This window comes from Lepidochelys olivacea, assembly GCF_965140295.1.
Source record: "Lepidochelys olivacea isolate rLepOli2 genome assembly, chromosome: 9".
NCBI classification, from domain to species: domain Eukaryota; kingdom Metazoa; phylum Chordata; order Testudines; family Cheloniidae; genus Lepidochelys; species Lepidochelys olivacea.
Genome location: NC_140419.1, coordinates 37,741,864 through 37,758,746, shown reverse-complemented (window position 1 = coordinate 37,758,746; position 16,883 = coordinate 37,741,864). Strand labels below are relative to the sequence as shown.

Below are 16,883 nucleotides of genomic sequence, written 5' to 3'. Positions count from 1 at the left end.
CTGGGATGCAAACCAATGCATCATGGGGTGTTGGGACAGGACCCAGAATGCCCCGTACCCTTCCCACAAGCCACAGCGCCAGAATGGGAAGAGGTGCTCTGTGGGATAGCTGCCCACAATGCACTGCTCCCAATGCCGCTGCAAGTGCTGCAAATGTGGACACGCCAGTGTGCTTGCAGCTGTCAGTGTGGACAGACTGCAGCACTTTCCCTACTGCAGTATACAAAGGCTGGTTTAACTCAAAGCGCTGTACATTTGCAAGTGTAGCCATGACCTCAGTGTAGACACTATCTATGCCAACGTAAGGTGTTTTCCCTTCTGCATAGGTAATTCACCTCCCCAAGAGGTGGTAGCTAGGTCAAGGGAAGAATTCTTTCATCTAATTTTCTAGTGTCGACCAGGCCTAATTGTCCTTTGTGCTCATTTTTAAAAATTAGCACACTGCTGTTTTGAACCCATAACCTTGGATAGTGTAGCATGACAGCTTTTACTATTAGGCTATAGGTCTTAGATTTTCCTATAGTGTCACCTTATTTCAGAAAAATTCAAGACAAAATAAACATGCTCACAAATATTAGATAGATCCTTACTAAATATGTTACCACTGGAGACCTGATTTACAACAGTGTTACTCCAGTTTTTCACTGTGTAACTCCACTGAAATTAGTGGAGTTAGATGGTGGAAAATGGGAGTAACACAGTGGTAAATCATCCCCAAGGCTTAACAAAAATCACACCATCACAAGCAAACACATTGGAAACTTTTTCTTTTTCATTCCCAGTGCAATTCAAACAGCAACAATACATCATATCAGAAAAATACTATGTTTCCCATTCTTTTGACTTAACTTATGCAAAAGCCCCCATATAATGAATTACTTCCTCAGATATAGAAGAGTCTATAATGCCTTTGCGTTCTTTCCTTACCCCTCTGCTATGAGCATGATACTTATCACCACATGTTAACATTGTCCATTTTGCACCATAATGCCCAATAGAACCAAAACACCAGTGACTCAGCAATTTTACAATTTGATTATACAGTGTAATTAGCCCTCACAAGTAATAGCAAGCAAAGGAGCTGATCAATGGGAGAGGAGGCCCTAAGCACTGAGCATTGTAGCGTGACATATAGAATAGCCACTACCACAGTGAATTGCTTGTGCAAGCAAAAGGGATGCACAATCAGACTGCCACATAACATACATCCAGAGCAGATATTAATATCCCTATGCAGTATTGAGCCCTAATAGGAAATATAATCTATTATTTAATATTTATATTATAGTAGCACACACAGGCGCAAACCAGGGCATCATTGTGCTAGATGTCATGCAAACACATATGAAGACACAGGGTAAACTTTCAAAAGTACCTAAGTGACTTTGGAGCAAAGGGACTTAGGTACTTAGACTCAGATCCTAAATGTTATCTGGATACCTAACTTCCATTAGTTTCAATGAGAGTTAGGCAGCTTCTGAGGATCTGGGCTTTAGAGGCTTAATTTCTATTGACTTCCAATGAGACTTGGGCTCCTAATTGCTCATTTTTGAACATGGCACTCAGGTACTTTTTAAAAGTCTCTACAGTCTCTGCCAGAAGAACTTACAATTGAATGTATTTGAAGGGTGTTAAAAAAAAAACACAGAGGGACAGGATTTCTTTAAGTCTTCCTAGGTACAGAAGATGCCATTTAAGCTGATAATCAGTCATAGTTCCTGATAATGAATTATAACAGAATGAGGAATAGTCTCCTAAGGGAAATATTGGAGACTCTTTCACTGGAGACACTTTTAAAAGTAGACTGGAGAAATCACTCGGGTATATGCTGAAGGGAACAATTCTGCACTGGAGGAGAATGGACTAGATTACCTAATAGGCCTTTTCTATCTCTAATTTCTAATATTTATGTCTTGCCTTTTGTTATCATATTTTGTTTAAGCAGTTTGTAACTGATCAAGCCAATGTTATATTTCCTAGATTTTGACTGAGTATTCCTTAAAAGATGCAGTTATTCACTTGGGATCACACTAATGTAATTAGCCTTGACATTTCAACAGTCTTATCATAAACAGAAAGTTTTCTATGTGCTTTTAAGGCCGAAAGATCTCCCAACCAAATGGGCAAAACATTTGAAAAGTGAATTTTGCAAGAGACTAGTGGATATTTTGCACTAAATGCAATCTGGCCACTGCAAGCATGAGTGCCAAAGACATACAAAGATATATCAAAGTCAAAAGACTGATGTATTGTTAATGACATTTCTAATTTAAGCCAAAGAATTTGTTCCCTTTGCCTCATAGTGTTTTTCTTTATTTTACATTAGGGATTTTTTTTCTTACAAATGTTTGTGTTAAGTTAACGCAGCGCCTTTTGCAGCACTGACAGTGACAGCACTGGAGTCAGGAGTTCTCTAAGAGTCTAGTCCTGCATTCCTCCCTCAAGCAAACCGCTTCAAAGAAAACAAGGGCCTTATCCAAAGCCCATAGAAATCACTCTTTCCATTGTGTCAGTGGACTTTGGATGAGACCCTGAGAGCTTACTCTGAGCAAGGAGTTGAGAATCAGGCCCTGTGTATCCTTGGAACAGATACACCATAGATAGGTCAGCTTCCTCAAAATGCCCCACCAATCTGCCCCCATCCTGTTCCAGCTCCTCTGAACTTCAAAAGGCAATTCAGGTTCCATGCCCATTCAGACCATGGCCTTTCCGTTGATTCTGCCAAGAGGTGTCCCCATTATGGTGGTGGGTTTTGTGATACTGGCAGTTTTCCCACTGGACTGACAACATCAGAGACATTCCACAAAACAATTAAGCTGGGATTTCCACAGAGGTATTGTGTGCCCAACTTCCACTGAAATTCAAGACACCTAACTCCCTTAAGTTTCTTCGAAAATCCCAGATTTAGTCTTTTCATTTAATCACTTCTAAAATACTGTAGTTGAGTATTCTCAGAAAATATTTCTATTTACTTGTTTTTTAACATATATTTAACATACATATATATAAAATTAAAATGCCCCAAATTCGAGCCCTTGGCAGCAGATAACTGGAAAACAGGATCACAGAATTACTTCCTTTCTTCACCACCATACTAAAAGACTGAACCATTTTTGCCCAGTATAGATCTATAGTTAGATAATTTACCAAGATAAATTCCTGCCTCTCCCCAGAAAAAGTCTGTAATTATGTGAATATTTTCTACCAAACTGTACAAAGTATTTTCTTTCTTTTCTTTTCTACATGACGTAAAATGGATGTGCCTCAGAACAGATTCTGTTCCTTATAGCAAAGCAGGATTAACAACAGAGATGTGCCCAAAGGCGGTCAGTGTCCCTGAATCTATACCTTACACTACCCATCTTCTATCCCACTGTGGTAGGCTGAGTAGTTTGGACTACTCACTCAATCTATTTTAGGGGAATGCAGCTTCAGTAAAGTCTTCACTCTTGACACAGCTCATCCTTTCACATCATTTTTCAGTGACTGCCTAGCACGTGAGTTCAGTTTGTTACTTTAAAAAAAAGAGACACTTAAATCCACTGGCTTGGATTTTAAAATTTCTATTTTAAAAGCTCACTAAAACCTAACGAAAGCGAGAGCAAACTCTTTGTTACTCTCTCTTTCCTTCCTTCCCTCTCTGCATCCCATCCCTACAGAAAAGCACAAAAGAAAGAAAACATAGCATGTAACTAAATAGCTATGAAAAGAATACCCATTTTTAAAAAAAAATTACTTAAGACTTCTAAGCTTAGAAAAGTTTTTACACTTGCAGCTGAGCTGATTATTCTGTTACATAGCATTGCTCCATAAATAAGGCAGTAGCAAGCTTACCATCATAAATCAGATTATGAAATATGCCATCCCCACACAAACGTTTTTTTGTTTTTTTTAAAGAATCAATCTGAATTTTTCACACACATGATTTTTTTTTTCCTGGAAAGTTTGAAACAAAACAAACAAGGGATTTGGGAGAGAAGAGACAAAAATAAAAATAGATGTTTTCACTTTGTGAATTTTTTTCTTATTTATTTTTTCTTTAGCATATCATAACTAAACTTGAGGAGTAAGTCTAGAAATTCCATATCTGGTGTAATCTGTTGCCTGTGATGCATTCCAGGGAAATTGTGAATGGAAATTATTTACTTGTTAAGAACCAGAATTTGCCATCATTATTCACGCTTAGTAATACTTTATGAGTAGTTCTATCACTTTCAACAGGATTAGTTGGACAGTAAGGTACTAGTTAATATGAGTATAAGTGGCAGAATGTGGTACTAAATCAGAGGCATACACACACACACAGCAGATGGCCTGCTTGGGGCCAATTGGGAGGGGCAGACGCACATGGGGGTCCAAGGGCAGTCTGTGGAGGAGAAAGCCACATGGAGGTAGAGGATAAATTAAGGAAGAGCAGGTTCTACTCCTGCAAGCTCTGCCAACAGTTTGTGAGACACTCCTCTTACAGAGCAACTCTTAAATACTTAAAAACAAAACAAAACAAAAACAAAAAAAAACCTAAGGAAATTCCCAGGCTAAAAACTTGGTTGAGGTGGAAATAATGCTTCCCATATCAAATCAATTACTTAAGGAATAATATCATAGGAAGTGCTGTTCAGTTGTAACAACTCCACTATATTAGCAGCCACTGAATGAATGAAAGCTGAGAAATTCCCATCCTCAAAGAGCACACATCTGCATTACCTCACTGACTTCAAAATGGAGAGGTGACCTAACTGGATTTCCCTATTCTTATTGATGGGCTGATTGTACATTACTGAGGCATGAATACAAAGTCCGCCCCCCCCCACATGGTTACAGCTATCGGCACCAACTCCATGATTAAAAACTCCATGAAAAAAAATAGTGGGTGCTCAGCACCCGTCAGCGGGCCCCACCGATCAGCTCCTCCCCCTCACAGAGCCTCCTGCCTGCTGTGATCAGCTGTTCAGCAGTGTGCAGAAGGCACTGGGGGGATGGGGTGGAGCAAGGGCGGGGCATGCTCGGGGGTGGGAGTGGAACAGGGTGGGGGGAAGGGGTAGGGTGGGGGGAAGGGGTGGGGTGGGGGGCGGGGCCTGGGCAGAGCCAGGGTCAAGTACCCCTGGGGAAATGAGAAAGCTGGCGCCTGTGGGTACAACAAACTTCTGCCATATAGAGTCACAGAAATGTAGAGCTGGATGGTCATCAAGTCCAGCCCACTGTACTTCGACAGGACCAAGTAAAGCTAGACCATCCCTGACATGTGTTTGTTCAACCTATTCTTAAAAACTTACAATGATGGGGATTCCACAACCTCTCTTAGAAGCCTATTCCAGAGCTTATAGAAAGAAAATTTCTCCTAATATCTAACTTAAATCTTCCTTGCTGCCGGTTAAGCCCATTACTTCCTGTCCTACCTTCTGTGGACATGGAGAACATTTGATCACAATCCTCTTTATAACAGCCCTTAACATATTGGAAGACTTACCAGCTCATCCCTCAGCCTTCTTTTCTCAAGACTAATGCCCAGTTATTTCAGCTTTTCCTCATCAGTCAGATTTTCTAAACCTTTTATCAATTTTGTTATTCTCTTCTGAACTCTCTCCATTTTACCCACATCTTTCTCAAAGCCAGAACTGGACAGAGTCCTCCAGCTGAGGCCTCACTATTGCCGACATACAACACCTCTGTTAATACACTCCAGAATGATATTAGCCTTTTTGCAACTTCATCACATTGACTCATATTCAATTTGCAATCACCTATAATCTCCAACTGCTTTTCAGCAATGTTACCACCTAGTCCCTTATTTCCCATTTTGTAGTTATTCATTTCATTTTTGCTTCTTTAGTACACACTTTGCACTTGTCTTTATTGAATTTCATCTTACTGAATTCAGGTGAGTTCTCCAATTTGTCAAGATCTTTTTGAATTCTAATCCTGTCCTCCAACCTCTCCCATCTTGGTGTCATCCACACATTTTATTAGCATACTCTCCACTCCATTATCCGAGTCATTAATGAAAATATTGGATAGTAACAGATCCAGGACTGACCCTTGTGGGCTCCTACTAGATATGGCCTCCCAGTTTGACAGAAAACCACTGGTAACTACTCTTTGAGTACAGTCTTTCAACCAGTTGTTCACCCACCCTATAGTAATTTCATCTAGGCCACATTTCCCTAGTTTGCTAATGAAACTGTCATGTGGAACTGACAAAAGCCTTACTACAATTAAGGTATATCACATCTATTGCTTTCCCCCTAACCACTAGTCCAGCAACCCTGTCCAAAAAAAGGGGGGGTGGGGAAATTAGGCTGGTTTGTCATAACTTGTTCCTGACAAATCCATGCTGCTTATACCTAATAACTCTATTATGCTCTAGGTGCTCACATATTGATTGTTTAATTGGTTTGAGTATCTTTCCAGGTACGAAGGTTAGTCTCATTGGTCTACTCTTCCTTGGGCCATCTTCAAGGCCATACACAATCACTTGGAAAGGACAGGATTCACATCCTTTCACCAAAATTTATCACATTAGGGATAATCCCGCACTCTGCAAATATATGGCTTTTCAAATGTAAAGTAAGTATCATACTGCAAAAGTGTTCAAAAAGATACAAAGCTGTCATATCTTATGATGCTATAAACTTTGTAAAGGCTAGCAAAGAAATTAGATAGATTACATTCCTAGGGCACAGGATTGCAGGGGATCATTTATGTACAACTCAAAAGCCATGTTCTTCAGAGTTCCTCAAGTATACAGACAATCTATAGCTTGGCTGGAGTGATTTAAGTTGTCTGCAACAGGCTGTGAATGTCTTAGAGCCTTATCAAGATATTGGGTCTGATTCATGGTTATGATCTGGGATGATCCTTTTTGCATGTCTCACTGTAGAGAGTGTACTAGCGGAGAAAGGAGGCATACAGGGGGCAGAGAAGTGGAACATCTCTCTATTACCCCAATCTTCCACTGGTGTAAAGTCCTTGAGGACCTAGCAATGGTGACAAAGTTAGAGCAACCCTTTGACCTCTCTGATATCCTGGCCAGGCCAGCACAGAATCAAGGAGAAAAAACTGGTCCCCTTCCTCTTCCCTGCACCAAGCAGAGGTTGGATACTGAGCAAAAATCAAGCCCCACATTTAAAAGTCCTTAATCAAAGGGCTTGTCTACACTGGAGACATTTTCTAACCTGGAGGTGGTCTTCAAACTGATTCAGTAAAAATGGGTCAAGAACCTCAAACTGGATCTACACTACATTTCTAACCAGTTTTTAGATCAGTTTAGCAGACCAGTTTTTGAAACCTACCACTAAATGTCCCCAGTGTAGGTGTGCCCAAGTGTCTTACAAATAACGTGCCAGGATGAGTGCATAGGTTGGAAAGAGACCAACGTTATGATTCTCTGGGTGACCATGCATCCTATTTTCTAATGCAGAAGGGAGGCTTTTAAAAACAGCCTTAACTTTGTATTTCCAAGCTTTCTAGCATCTGTGATTTTGGATTCAGTTATTATGTTCTGTTAGGGCTAGATCGGGGAGGACAAACTACAGCCTGGGGGCCACATCTGACCCTCCAGTTCCCTCCAGGGAGCAGAGTTGGGGGCTTGCCCCGCTCTGCATAGCTCCCAGAAGCAGCAGCATGTCCCCCCTCCAGCTCCTACACATAGGGGAAGCTAGGGGACTCCACAAGCTGCCCCCGCCCCAATTGCTGCCCCTGGGCCATTTGTGGTCAATTAAGTAACTCTCCAAAACAGCGTAAGAGGCCTGTGCTCTAAGGTGTTGGTATTAGCAGACAACTTGTACTGGGATAAAACTCTTGGCACAAAATCCCTCCTTTTTCATGCTATTTGGTTAGAAACCAGATTGAAATTGAAGAACATTTTGGTACCCTTTTGTGTTCCTTTAACTATGGCTCGTAGTTTGTTTGCCTAGAAAATCCCAGACACGTCAGCCAGACTTGTTAACCCAGGGAAAGTGGATGACTACCTCAGCATAACTAGAGCTGGCTGAAAATTTTCTGATGGAAGATTTTTCTGTAGGAAAATGTCATTTCATGAAACCTGAAACTTTACCCAGGAACGTGCTGATTTTGCTGAAATAGTATTTTCAATAACGTCATTTTGATTTTTCATTTCAAAATGATTTTTTGTTTTGACCAGCGGTTCTCAAACTGGTGGTCGGGACCCCAAAGTGGGTCACAACACCTTTTTAATGGGATCACCAGAGCTGGTGTTAGACTTGCCGGGGCTCTGGGCTGAAGCCTAAGTCTGAGCCACACTGCCCAGTGCTGAAGCCCTCAAGCTTTGGCTCCCCCACAGGGCAGCAGGGCTGGGCTTGGGCTTTGGTCCCCCTGCCCGGGGTGGTGGAGCTTGGGCTTCGGTCCCCCTTCCCAGGGTCATGTAGTAATTTTGGTTGTCAGAAGGGGGTCATGGTGCAATGCAGTTTGAGAAACCCTGGTTCAGACATTTATTTTATATTATTAAGAGTATAATTTTAAAAAGTCAAAATCAAAATGAAACATTTCCCTTTTTTTAAATTTTATTTCCCAAGAAATTCTGGCTTTTCATTCCAATTCAGAACAAAATAAAATAAAATAAAATAAAAGGTTGAAATTCCATCCTGCAGAATGGAAATGACTGTTCCCAAACAGCTCCATAATCATAATCTTCTAAACACACAAAACCCCATCATTAGCATAGAATTAAAGTAACTCAAGAGCATCGCTTGACCAAAAAAAAAAAAAAAAAAATTCAAATCAAAGACATCACCAGTGAAAACAACATTAAATGTGTACAACTTCATCTCTCATGTCTCACTACACAAACATCACACTCACAAGCTCCCTACCTGCACAACAATCCCACTTCCTCTCTATCCGAACACATGTCCATTTCCCCAATATCACACACAAACAAACTCTACCACTGTACACATGTCTATGGGAATAAACCTTAAATCTAATTGAGAACAGAGTTCAGATTCTGACTGAGTGTGACTTGAAGAACTGGATATGCCACATCTCCATCACACACTTCACCCTCCCTCTCCATCTCTGTGCCTCCCCCATATCATACCATTTATGTCTTAAGTTTCCACATTGGGAGTTGCAGATGAATGAGTAGAGGGAGAAGCTGCATCCGTTGCTGAGCTCTCTAATTTTCATGCAATTTTGGCTGCAAGTTTCTTCCACCCTTGTCCCCCACCCTCAGCTGGTAATAGAGCCTAGAAGATTGTAAGGGGGAGGCAGTGATGGAGGGATTTTAGAGTCAAAAATGTCTAAGGGTATGTCTACACTGCAACTAGACACCCAGAGCTGGCCTGCGCCAGCTGACTCAGGCTCATGGGGCTCGAGCTAAGGGGCTGTTTAACTGTGATGTAGAAATTTGGGTTCAGGCTGGATTTGGAGCTCTGGGACCCTCCCCTTTGCAGGGTCCTAGAACCTGGGCTTCAGCCTAAGCCCAAATATCTACACCTCAAATAAACAGCCCCTTAATCTAAGCCCTGCTAGCCCAAATCCGCTGACATGGTTTTTAATTGCCATGTAGACATACCCTTAAGGAGCAGAATTAGCAGCTCCACTATGGAGGTGGCTTCTCAGTCTGCCAAACCTTTTGTGGTTCCCCAGAGTGCAGCCTCATTCCAACAGAGTAGATGTGTCAGAATGGAGCTCCCACAGTGAGGCCTTAAGAGGCTGGAGGGAGGATTGGTTCTGGCAGATATTTCATAGTGTATAAATACTCATAATTGGCATACAACAGTGGCTTCCTGCACATAAAAACAGTATCTGCTGTTACAGTAGCAAGGGGGGAAAAATGACACAGTTATTGATGATGAGCATTTTTATAGGCTCCTATCGTATTGTTCTCTTTAACCTCTGAGGATAGGACAAGAAGCAATGGGCTTAAATTCCAGCAAGGGCAGTTTAGGTTGGACATTAGGAAAAAATTCCTACCTGTCAGGGTAGTTAGGCACTGGAATAAATTGCTTAGGGAGGTTGTGGAATCTCCATCATTGTCTAACCTGCTCTTAAAAATCTCCAAGGGTGGGTCATCCTGCCTCAGTGCAGACGACTGGGCTAGATGGCCTCTCGAGGTCCCTTCCAGTCTTATGAGTCTATGATTGTTGCTCACCAAATATATATATATCAATGAAAGATGATTAAGCAAAACTACGAATGCCATGTCATTATAGCCATCCACCTCCTCATCCTTAAATCTCTTTGCAATTTTTCTTTCATGATTCTTCTTTTAGATCATGTCCTTCATACATGTGTTTTATGCAATACTGTGCACAGTCTTCAGCTAGTGCTGAACCGCTTTGTCAGACTTCTAGTGTTCCAGGCAGATTGAGAAGACTAAACAAGTACCCACACACTGGCTATTTCAGATGAATCTCCTCTTTAATCCAGAAAAGGTTTAGTTCTGGTATTTTAATCATTGATTGACTGGGATCTTTCCTTCCATGCTGGATTAAGTCAAAGATCCATATGTTAGATGTACTAGGGAATGTGTGAGGCTGTAGATCATAGCACTGGTGAGAATCTCAAGGGAACAGAGGAAACCATAAGGAATGTAAGAAGTCACCGGGTTAAAGCCACATTAAGACAGCTGTTATGTTAATGAGAGTTCTGCTTTTCTTCTAACTGTGGGTCACTAATTTAGAAAAATATTAATAACTTTTTTATTGTTTTTCCACATTTGACGTTAATGTAGACTGGAACTCCATAACCTAGAAGCTATTCCTGCTCCTAATAGACCTAGTGTAGAAGATCATAGTTGTTATATTTGCGCACATCCCATCCCATTGTCACTGCCCATTTTAGTCTAGTGCAGTACAATTCCATTTAAGATGCTGTCATCTGTTTTGTTGGCTTTTCACTCTCAGTAAAGGTGTTCAATTAATAATGGAACTATGCCTCATTGAGTTTATCTTCTCAAAGAACTACAGTTCATCCATGCAGTAGATTTGCTTTCCCAATCATAACAGGACAGTTACAATAGCTGTGTGAACACTTCAGTAAGAAAGTCAAAAATGGGCAAAATGCAAAATGGCTGGATCTATGAGGAAGTATACACAGCAATAGAACTGTGTTGCAATTGGCACTCTTATTTTGCAAGGGTTAGCGCAATATTTTTGGTTGTTTATTTCAATTTACAGGGATTTGAACCTCCCACACCAGGTTCAATTTCAAAAGAACTCAAAACAACAAAGCAAAATTCAGCCAAAGCAACCAAATTTCATTTGTTTTTCTTCCTGAAATATGTGCAGACACACGTTTTGCTTGAGTTCAACACCCAAAGTTAAGCTTACCCAAGACCACTCAAGACTAGCTCAAAATGGGGCACAAATCCTTTGAAATGAATCATAATTGTTAGCAAATCTGATCCTAGTTTTCAGTTAGTAATGGAACTCCAAACCAGGCAACCATGGGATTTTGGGTTTGGTAGAAAGTAGTTCTCTTTGGCAACCATGAAGCAGAAAGTGTCTGATGCACTCTGAACCTAAACTCCTTGGGACAGTCCATTCCTGAATTGGCCAACGGGCGGGTTTGGAAACCCACTTTATCCCTATTTATATAATCCCACTATTTTCACCATCAGAATTTTAAATTGTTTACATCTACTCAGATCCATATTATTTTGAAAATGTGTATGTCCAAAGATTTCTTAATTGCAGTGACAATGGGGATGAAAGGAAACACCATAAACTTGAAATCTCGTCAACTTCAAAAGTTGAAGTGCAAGTAGTTTCAGGTAGTACACACCTGAATCACCCTGTCAACTTTCGTGGTTTACAGTCAAATTTTTCTGGGTTTTTTTTTGTTTGTTTTTTTTAATTCTATTCCATGTTGCTGTCCAATACAAACCAGGGGAAACTAGCTAATTAATTATAAATGGGGGAAACAGTGAAAAGGACTATTTAGAGAGTGTACTCAAATGTGCAAATTAAACAAACTGGGAAAACAGATAATTGTTTCCTCTAATCTCTTTCCATTACATTTATTGTAAGTGTACCATGATATTTAAACAACAAAAAATCTCTCCTTCAAAGTGATCCACGGTTATGAAAGTTGGAAAACCATTGTCCATTGGTAAGTGTAAAAAAAATAAAAAAAACCCAACAACTGAGCTTATAAATAGCCTGGCTTCTCATTTTTCCTTTTATCCCATATTATAGTTATGCAAGAACATAAACAAAATGATCTCTAAGCTTTCTAACAAACCTATGCAATGACGGAAAAGGAAACCGCTTTCTTTAGACAGCTTTTTAAACATGTACCTGAACCCGAGCCTCAGTAAGTTTGGCTCTCTGTGCAAGTTCTTCCCGAGTGTAAATATCAGGGTAGTGGGTCCTCTCAAAAGCTCTTTCCAGTTCTTCTAGTTGTTCTGCAGTAAAGGTTGTTCGACTACGACGCTGCTTTCTTTTTAAAGGTAAATCTGGTTCAGAATCTATGTCAGAGCCTTCATCAGATTGGGGTGCTGATGCTGGAAGAAAAATCAGGGAGCAATAAGGTTCTAGCTGACAAAACCAAAAGAAAAAGTAATCCATAATTTTTTTTCCACTGGGGAATAAATAGCTTCGAATATAAATCTTGATTCATTTCATAAACTTGATTCTAGAATAGACAAACTCTAATCCGAGAGCAGAGGTAAATGCTACTTTACAGTGTATTACTGGTACATTTGCTGAGATGAATGAATAATTCTCAACCGTTTGTTCAATGAATTTATCCTCTTTTCCTGGCCCTGGGATATCTGGGAGCAGATTATGATTTCCCTGAATGTATTTGTTATTCAAACATATTCAATTAATTTTTTACTCTATCAGATTATTGCCGGCATTTGAAATTTGATCTGTACTGCTTCATTTTCATTGGTCAGATAAGCCATATGGTCTTGATCCTTTCTCCTGATTGAGTAAACAAATAAGCACTTGCAGCTAATTTAAAATTCTGCCCCAATGAACACCCGTGAGTGTGACTTTGAAATTATTTTTTCATAGATGTGTCAGTAACACCTGATTGCTCAAATTATTATGGAAATCGAATACAAAAAGGACATCTGAAGCAAATTCATTTTTAAATGTGATTAAATATTTGCATAACATCTTTTGCATTATTTGTCCAGTTCTGCAAATCTGCATGGTACTTCCACATCCATACAAGTATAATTCAACAGGATTATATTTTCATAATCATTTGCCACTTATTTATGTATCTTGTGCCTTCCTGAGATTCTGCTAGGTAGGTTTGGACAAGTGTTAATGCTCATATAAGATCTTATCTGGTATTGTGTAGGGAGCTTATATAAGAATATGAGCACTGAGCATATACTAAGAGTGGTAGTTTGTGTCTGACCTTATTCTCCACTCTAGTATCAATTATTACTCAGCTTGTTGATAAGGGCCAAGTTCTTCAAGGGAATTTTGCTCAGTTAAGGACGGCAGAAGTTGAACCACTGTTTTTATTAGAGGCATATGAGTTGCTAGCACAAAAAGCACAATTGCTTTTGGCAAAAATAAAAACACACATGAAAGGCCAGATTCATGTCTGGTATAACTATTGATTAAATTAACCTTCATCAGGGATGAATTAGGTCAAAGCAATAAAGGTGCTTTTCTGACACCAGAATGTGTGTCTAACCATAAAACTCTGTCCTAAACAAAATAAGGATCATCCCACTGGAATATTATATCCCTCAAACCCCCTTCCTCACCCTCTTCAGTCTCTTCCTGGGATTCCACCGTAGGAAACTACATTCATGTTCCAGCTGGGACACCATAAGTTTCCCACACTGACAGAGACAGCCTGGGAGATGTGCTGAACGAGTGCATCCCATAGGTTCCCTAAATCTGCCCATGCTGGCTCTACTAGCCTTCTGGGCTGCACAGCCAATGCAAGATGCCCCTTTGGAACAAGGTATACTGACAGATTGCATGACAGTGCTCCCCTACCTCAGCTGACTTTCCCCTACAAATGGGGAAGAACCTGGATTACACTGTGACATTTACAAGCATTTTAGGTCATCAGCACGGGGAAAGATTAAAGAAAGTAATGAGAGGATTACAGAGAAATCGGGATTTAAATTCTTATCAGATTCTTATACTGATCAAAATACCCCAAATGTATTTCAAGAACTTGTCCTTGTAATTTCTGTGCAGTGGATTAATCACATCTAGAAAAGAATATAGTTTAGTGGCTAACATAATGGCTCTATTGTTCTGTTTCTCATTGTTTTGTTTCTAGAAATGAGCCTGACCCAAAATGCTTCTTTAAACACTCCCAAACTTCGGTTGGATTCAGATCAGATCCAAACTTTGCAACTGTACTTTATTTTTATTATGGGCTAAACAACAAAGCCCCCAGATGCAACCTTCCCCAAACTATGAGGAAGCTCAGATCTAGAAGTGATTTTGCAGCTCAAGCCCACCTTTCCTAGTTTCCTAGTCTCTATGGGGAGAAGATAGTAACATGGATGCAGGGAGAGCTCAGACATACGATTCTGTGTAGTTGCTCTGTATCCCCATATCTATAAGGCCTATGAAGTGTATACTGTGCAGACTCAAAATGTCTACACATAGAACAGAGAGACAATTTGGGTGAGGTAATATCTTTTATTGGACCATCTTCTGTTGGTGAGAGAGACCAGCTTTCAAGCCACAGAAGTTGGTCCAATAAAAAAATATTACCTCACCCACCTTGTCTCTCAAATATCCTGGGACCAACATGGTTACAACCACACTGCATAGACATACAGTACGTTTTCTTCCTTGTTCTGATAGGGATGGGGGAGGGGTTTATATAGACTCTACTTCTATCTTATTCTGACTTCATTTCAAAAGCCTCTTCCAGAACCCTGGCAACACGCTCTCTCCTCCTCCATCAGGTAACTGTAATAGAAAAGGGTGGGGTGAGGGGTAATATAAGGGCAGTAGCCCATGTGAGTGGAGACTATCCCAGCAGGCAAAAATTCCCTCATCCATTAACCTCTGCAAGGGAACCCATCCAGCAACGGGAAGGGGACTCCCCACTGATATTACAATTCATCATTTTATTGAAATACTAGCACCATTTCTACCTTAAATAGAATGAAATAGATTATTGGTACAGACCTTGATATAAAATAATCTCCTGAACATGAGTCATTCAAGCATAACTAAAAACACAAAGCCAGAACAGAAATCTCATTTTAACTCTAGCTAAAGAGACTGACTTGTTCAGTTCCAACTATTTTACATATTCAATTTCACTCAAGCTGTTTGAACCAATAAGTACACTTAATCTATTTACCCAGTCTTGCGTGTAGGAAAGACAAGGTCCTTTTACAGGCAACTCAGCTGAAGAGTTTATGAATTTCTGGACACACAGAGGAATAGCTATTGCTAGTACAGAGACTCTCAACAACACACTAACCAGTCAGATTTCTAAATGACTTCATAGATTGCTAGGATACAGCAATTAGATTAACTTTAATCTCATCTGTAAACTATTTCAGTCATCCAAACACAATAAATGTTTTCTGCAGGCATTCTTGGCCAAAATTCCCATTTTAGTTCATAATTGTAATGCACTGAGAAGTACATACAACTCCCAGTCTCTCACCTCAATGAGAGCCGTGTCTGAGCAAGACTTGAAGGATTTGGGCCCTAAAATTAAAGTACCCAGCCAATTTTTCAAATAAAATCCTTGAGAACAGACAGCATGATCTGCTGATTTCAAACAGTTTAATTCTGTTTCAATGTGGTTCAAAACCCTCTTCATTATCAAGTAAAAATTCTACTGTATCATTAAATAAATAATACTCCTTGTTCTTTGAATTTGTTTTAGTGCCCAATATATTTGACCAAATCATTTCAGGTCTTTTACCTTCTTCAAAGCTTGCAGAGTTACAAACACCAGCATTAAACCATCCAGGAAGCTTAAAAACAGAAACACAACCTTCTCTAGTTATCTTCCCTACAGTGGCTCCAGACATAATCATTCTCTGTTGCTATAACAACTCAACTGGAATAGCTATGTGGCTAATTAGCTAGACTAGGAGAAGTTGGTGCTTCTGTTAGAAGAGCACAACAGAAGTATTAATGGTTCTCTGTACCTGCTTCTGGTAAAACCTGAAACAGGACTCAGGAACCCCTGTGAGGTCCACTTTTGAGACACTTTCTCTGCCAAACGCTCCCTTTGATTGGGAGGGATTTATAAGTTTATGAAGAACAATGGTGTCTGGCCTTAAAACCTATGAAGGCCAAGAAGGAATCCATGGGGAAAGGAAGCTCCAAACCCTATCGATATCAGGGCCTCTTTCAGTACTTTCCTCCCAGCATCCCTCAGGAGCTAGGCTGATGCTGGCTGCCCTATCTATCTAAAGGCATGTCTTCAAAGCTACAGTGGGGTATAGAGTACACACAGAGCATGCCCAGCTAGTGTAGTCAGTGAGGAATGGCTTAGGAGCAGGAGCGACGAAAGCTCTCTAAAAGTGGGGGGGTGGGGCCCGCCAACACCCAAACTGGGGCCCCATACCACCCCTTCTCCCCAAGCCCCCACTCTCATGCCACCCATTCCCCGAGGCCCCACCCCTGCACTGCCTCTACCCCCAAGAACCCGCCTCCCACTCGCTCCTCTCTGCCCCCTCCCATCTATTGTTTGTCTTACAGCCAGTAAGAAGTGATGGGGCCATGGTTCCCTGTCCCACCCTGTTCTGGCACTCCTGCTTAGGAGAGGAAAGTAGAGTGCCCTACATACCTGAAACCTACAGTATATTACCTACACAGCTTTCTACATACCCAAGCAGTGCCTCCCACATCCACACTGCTATAGTTAGCAGTATAGTGTCCCACTGCCACCCCCCTGCCGGAGCCTTTTTCCACCAGAGTGAAAAGTTCCAGCAGTAGGGAAAGGCTAAGGCC

The 16,883-nt window shown here is 40.7% G+C and overlaps 1 protein-coding gene across 4 annotated transcripts in view; it reads right to left on the bottom strand.

Moving 5' to 3' along the window:
- The window catches only part of PAX3 (paired box 3), a 122,127-nt gene that overhangs the window by 29,549 nt on the left and 75,695 nt on the right, over nucleotides 1-16,883 (bottom strand). For all 4 annotated transcript variants that reach the window (XM_084639623.1, XM_084639625.1, XM_084639624.1 and 1 more), the window contains one exon: nucleotides 12,261-12,466. In XM_084639623.1, the coding sequence (XP_084495749.1) occupies nucleotides 12,261-12,466 (206 nt within the window). The remainder of the gene's footprint in view (nucleotides 1-12,260; nucleotides 12,467-16,883) is intronic.